This window comes from Cyprinodon variegatus, unplaced genomic scaffold (assembly GCF_000732505.1).
Source record: "Cyprinodon variegatus isolate N-32 unplaced genomic scaffold, C_variegatus-1.0 Scaffold239, whole genome shotgun sequence".
Lineage (NCBI taxonomy): Eukaryota > Metazoa > Chordata > Actinopteri > Cyprinodontiformes > Cyprinodontidae > Cyprinodon > Cyprinodon variegatus.
In genome coordinates this window covers 974,576-979,793 of record NW_015150692.1, presented here as the reverse complement: position 1 = coordinate 979,793, position 5,218 = coordinate 974,576, and the positions used below count along the sequence as shown (strand labels likewise).

The following is a 5,218-nucleotide window of genomic DNA, read 5'->3' as shown; positions in this document are numbered from 1 at the left end:
AGTTTATTTCCTTGATTCTCATTGCCCCCCCCCCCCCCCCTTTTTTTCTCCTCTATCTCTCTCTCTTTCCCATTTGAAACAGTCTTCTTCATCATGTATCATCCACCAACCCGTCAGGCAAAATATGTTTATAAAAAATATCTGCCAGTCCGTATGCTCCTATGTCTCCTCAGGTATTGGTGACAATGTGAGTGATCCATAAAGGCAGATCTATTCAGTCTAATTCTATGCTTTGTGCGGTGCGTGACGACACGCTTGTCATTTATTTTTATCTGTTTATTTTGCCTGCCCCCTTCCCGTATGGGGAGGTCTGGGGATCTCCTCCTGGGTCTGTTCCCTATAGAGGGATGGGTACGAAAAGTGTTCAGTTTTCACTCTTTGTTTCATTGCAGCCATTTGCTAAAATCAAAAAAGTTTATTTTATTTCTCATTAATGTACCCAGCACCCCATCTTGACAGAAAAAATCTAAATTTTTTCTTCTGATCTTTCATCAGAGGGTTCTGCTCCTTTATTGGAGTCCAGCTGTATTTAATTAAACTGAATGGACTTGATTGGGAAGGACAAACACCTGTCTATATTAAACCTTACAGCTCACAGTGTAAAATCCACACACACAAAGGACAAAATCTACAGATGATGAGAATTGATGCAAGCATACATGATCCACACATGCAGAGAACAAGATTCACCAAAGTATTTCTGGTCCATAAACAATAATAAATTAAATTACAAAGTACCAGTGGTCTTTAAACTTCACAGCATTTGTGTGTGGATTTTTAAAAGTCTCCTGACGTGCCTCAAAACACAAATACATTTTTTTAAACAGGGGATGGTTTGCCACCAATCGCAAAGCTCCCTTGTATAAGCAAATCACAAGAAAGTACTCCACGTGGGATGAATTACCCCGAGATCTCACATCCTCCGTCACCGTGGATTTTTTGGTGCGTGTGTGAATCGTGTTGTGCATGTGTGGATCTTGTCCTGTGTTTGTATGAATCACATATATTTATTTGTGAAAATTGAGACTGATCTAACTTTATATAGTGCATGTCAGAGGAAATGAGTATCATGAGGTTGAAGGAACAGTCCAAGGAGCTAAGGGAAAGAATTTAGGCAATGCACAGCATGCAGCACTCAAGGTTCCTAAGAGGACAGTGGCCTCAATAATCCTTAAATTGAAGAGGTTTGGGACGACCAGAACTCTTCCTAGCCATGGCCATCCAGCCAAACTGAGCAATTGTTGCAAATGTACCTTGTTGAGAGAGGTAAAGAAGAACCCAAATATCAGTGTGACTGAGCTCCAGAGATGCAGTAGGGAGATGGGAGAAAGTTCCTCAAACATATGAAGAACTCCCAGACTATGAGAAAGAAGATTCTCTGGTCTGATCTGGGACATCAATTCCCAGAGCTATATTGGCAAAACCGGCCTCACACACACACACAAACACAAAAAAAAAATGGTTTCAGTTTAATAGATTAACGTTGAACGTACAAAAGTCTAAATTAATGGTCCTCAGTGGTAAACATCTTACACCAAGTACTTATCTAAACTTCAAACTGGCACTGCAGGTATCATTCCTAAGATTTTTGGTAGATGAAATGCTTAATTGGAAAGGCCAAATGAATTGGCGCTAGTAAAAAAAACAAACAATAATCTCTTAGTATCATTAGACAGATTAGGCATTTTGTTAAAGGTCTAATAATACATTCATAGATGAATAATATGAACAGTGGGTATGTATTTGTTGTTGGTGCAAATCCTCAGATGTGGCAGAAGGCATTTACCAGAAACCTCATTCAGCCTCAACGGTCGAAGCTATTTGGGTGGCCTACTTAATGTCACCCCCATCCCGAAGGCTATCATGGTTACAACCAGTAACCATGACAACCACTTAGTTGATTTGTTGGGTTTGTAAATATGGCGGCTAGAAGGAGCACATCTGAACCAATTTGACCATTTGTCTAAACTTCAAGGAGAAGATATGCAAAGAACAAGAACGCAAAAAGACGTTTCAAAATGGTAAGGTCATTATTAAACTTTTCTTTCTTCAGCCCATAAAGAATATTAGTCTTGTGTTATGTCCACTGAAAGTTGGAAAGTTAAAAATGCCAATACAACGCCATAATGCCTCTCATTTCGTTTAAACTTTGTGTGATATATATACGCTTTTCTTATACCTATTGAAAAATAAAACACAAATACCAAGTGTTTCTCAGAAAAACAAACCAAATCTAATTATGAAAAAGAAATGCACAACCAGCAAACATTATCCATTATCCACAGGCTTAGTTATTACAACTAAACATTAGCCCTGTAATTCAACGTTACTAGGTTAATCAATGTTTTATCAAGTGTTAATCTGGGGAGGAATAGGTGAAAAAGAAAAAAGACATTAAAAATTTTACTTTTAAATACTGCAATTTGAAATCATATTTGAAAATATATTTTTAGTATGTATTATTAAAGAACTCTAAATTGTATTTATTGATTCATATTTAAATACTGGAATTTGAAAATGTATTTTCAAAACCTATTTCTAAATTGAAACTTAAAAACCAATTATTCTTTATTCCATCTTGTTCTTCAACATGCATTTTCAAATCCGTCTTGAAATTACATTTTCTTTTTGCATTACCGCTCTATTTACCTATTGCGTGACCCCTCTGGTCTTTGAGCACACTACAAACTAATCAATATCAATCATTGGTTAGACTGCCACAATTGATTAACAAAGAGACCAATGAGGGAGCTGGTTACATCTGAGGAGCAACTGTGATTGGTCAAACTGGTTTCCCGTGTGCTCAGGAACCAGAAGGGTCACAGAGGTGAAAATGAGTTAAAAAAAAAAAAAAAAAAAGCGCTGAACATTGCATACTATAAATCAGTCTTATGTTTACATTTGATTACCATGTTTACATTTTATCAATGCTGCACTTTAAAAATGGACATGTCTTGAGAGCTGTACTGAACAAAATTTCTTTTGGTATTCACTCTGTGTAAACAAAATGACAATAAAGTCTGTTTAAGTCTAAGTCTAAAAGAAGGTGAATGAGCTTGTAAAGCCAAAAGGAAATGCAATTTCAAAAAGGATTTGGAATGAGAGTTGAAAAAGAAATAAATGTTTCAGTGTTTAATTAGGAAAGGCATTTATAATCAACTGTAGCTGAGAGGAATGCATCACTGTGCTGCACTTTCTGAAAGGTCCTTGTCTCTATATATAAAAAATAAAATGTAAAGGAAAATCTTGCTTTTCTTTAGCAGACATAAATATAAAAAAACAAATCCATGAAAATAACATTTTTAATGATGATTGTGTCATTTCTCCACATATTTTCAAGGATTTTGTTAATATGTGGAAGTTATGTCCCCCTGAAGGCAGCTGCGCCTCGGTTCTTTTCCTTGGAGCAAGTTATTTACTACTCTTAACTCAAACTGGGTAAAAACATATAAAAAGGACTATAAAAACAGGAGTAAAAAGTAACAGAGTTTATTCTAGATCAGGTCGTTACAGGACAGAGAAATTGCTTGGAGCTTGCACAGCTGTGGGCTTAAAAACACGTCAGCGAGCGTCCGGCAAAGATTGAGCCCCGAACAAGGTCATCTCCTGCTTCTTATACCTCATGTGTCTATGTGTTGCATTAAATGGATGCTTAGCTGTCCGTATCAGAAACTGACACGCCATCATGCCCTGACCTGTATGCAGCTTGCCTCTATGCTTCAGGGTTACAGATAGCTCTCCTCTATCAGTCCGGCTCCAACATGTGCTCATATCCTGTGTATTTCTAAAGACATGAAGGCTGTCCTGATTAGATGGCCTCCATACACACAGTGACATCCACAATGTGAAGGAAGGCCTTCTACTCTGACTAATCTGGCTAACAAAGTAACAATGCACATGATGTATAAAGAATAAACCTAACAATTTCATTCAATAAAACAGGGCCAATCCAGCACACAACGGCGTTAAAAAAAGTTTGACACACATCGAATGTCAAAATCTCTGCAACAACAAACATGTTTCCACTGTTTAGTTTTGGCCTTTTGAAGTTTTGTGAGCTGGTGCTTCTTGGGTCGTCCAGCTTTCGTGGTTCTGAGCTTCAACACAGAGTTCCCTAATGATAAAGGCCCCTATGTGGGATTCAAACGGAGCCTCGGTTGAGCCTGGAGACATAGCTGGCGATGACCTCCTCCTTTTCCGGCCGCTCATACTGTTCTATGAAGTCCTCTGGGACAGGGATGGCCAACAGGGCGCTGGTGTAGGGTGTGGGGTCCACAAAGACTTTATCAAATATGAGGCCCATCAAGTCAGCAACATAGCCTGTTTCATAAGACAAGCAAAACTTTTTGTTTCCTTGTTTAATCATAATTACCAAATGTATATATATTTTAACAAAATGCTCAAATGTGGATAAATAAATTCTGGTACTTGGCTCTAATTTAGTTACTCATTTATGTTTGTTTTCTCTATTGTAGTTATACTGTATTCTGTTTTATATTTTTGTTTAAGTGAGAGAGTTTCTTACAGCTGCAAATTAAATCATTTCTAGTCAAAAATTCGAAGAATTGAACGCTTACTGAATGTCGGTTTGGTCCTATGTGGTTTCATGCTACACTCTCCCTTCATAGCCTTTGGAAAGTGGACCTTGAAGAGGGGCACGCCTTCCCGTGTTTTTGCTTGTGATCGGTTAGCGTTCTCGTTGTAATGCATGGCAGCCAGGTAAAGCCTGAAAGCGAAAGAAAGCTAAAATTACTGATGATCATAATGATAGAAAGTTTAGGCTACAACTCTCATGAGTTCCAAGTAACCCTGAATTGATTTACCTGCACAGCTTTTCGATAAATGGAAAGATGACATTCTTTGGTGTAAAATGAAGGATAACGCTGTGGAAAGCCTCCAGAGACGAGGTCTGGTGGTGAGGGCTGAGTTTGGCAACATCCTTCAGAGTCCTTCTGTTTGTCAGCACCCTCTCTAACATGTGGAACGCCGGAGTTTCTACAAACAAGGAGAGAAAGAAGAAGCCCAGTTTAAAATACAACAAAGAAATAAATATTACTGATGTTTAGGTGTATTTGAGGAGTATTTGCATGGGCGCTTTGATATGATACGCGTCACATTACTTTGGTCATGATACGATATTATCCCGATATTGCAATATCACTATATACACTCACCGGCCACTTTATTAGGTACACCTGTCCAACTGCTCGTTAACACT

General features: G+C 38.0%; 1 protein-coding gene across 1 annotated transcript in view; it reads right to left on the bottom strand.

The window, feature by feature from the left end:
- Positions 1-3,820: 3,820 nt before the first annotated feature.
- LOC107089107 overlaps positions 3,821-5,218 on the bottom strand; it is a 12,308-nt gene continuing 10,910 nt past the window's right edge. Inside the window, exons 10-12 of the mRNA XM_015381672.1 lie at positions 4,824-4,995; positions 4,578-4,726; positions 3,821-4,320 (exon numbers count right to left, since the gene is read on the bottom strand). Of these exons, the coding sequence (XP_015237158.1) occupies positions 4,142-4,320; positions 4,578-4,726; positions 4,824-4,995 (500 nt within the window). The 3' untranslated portion in view covers positions 3,821-4,141. The remainder of the gene's footprint in view (positions 4,321-4,577; positions 4,727-4,823; positions 4,996-5,218) is intronic.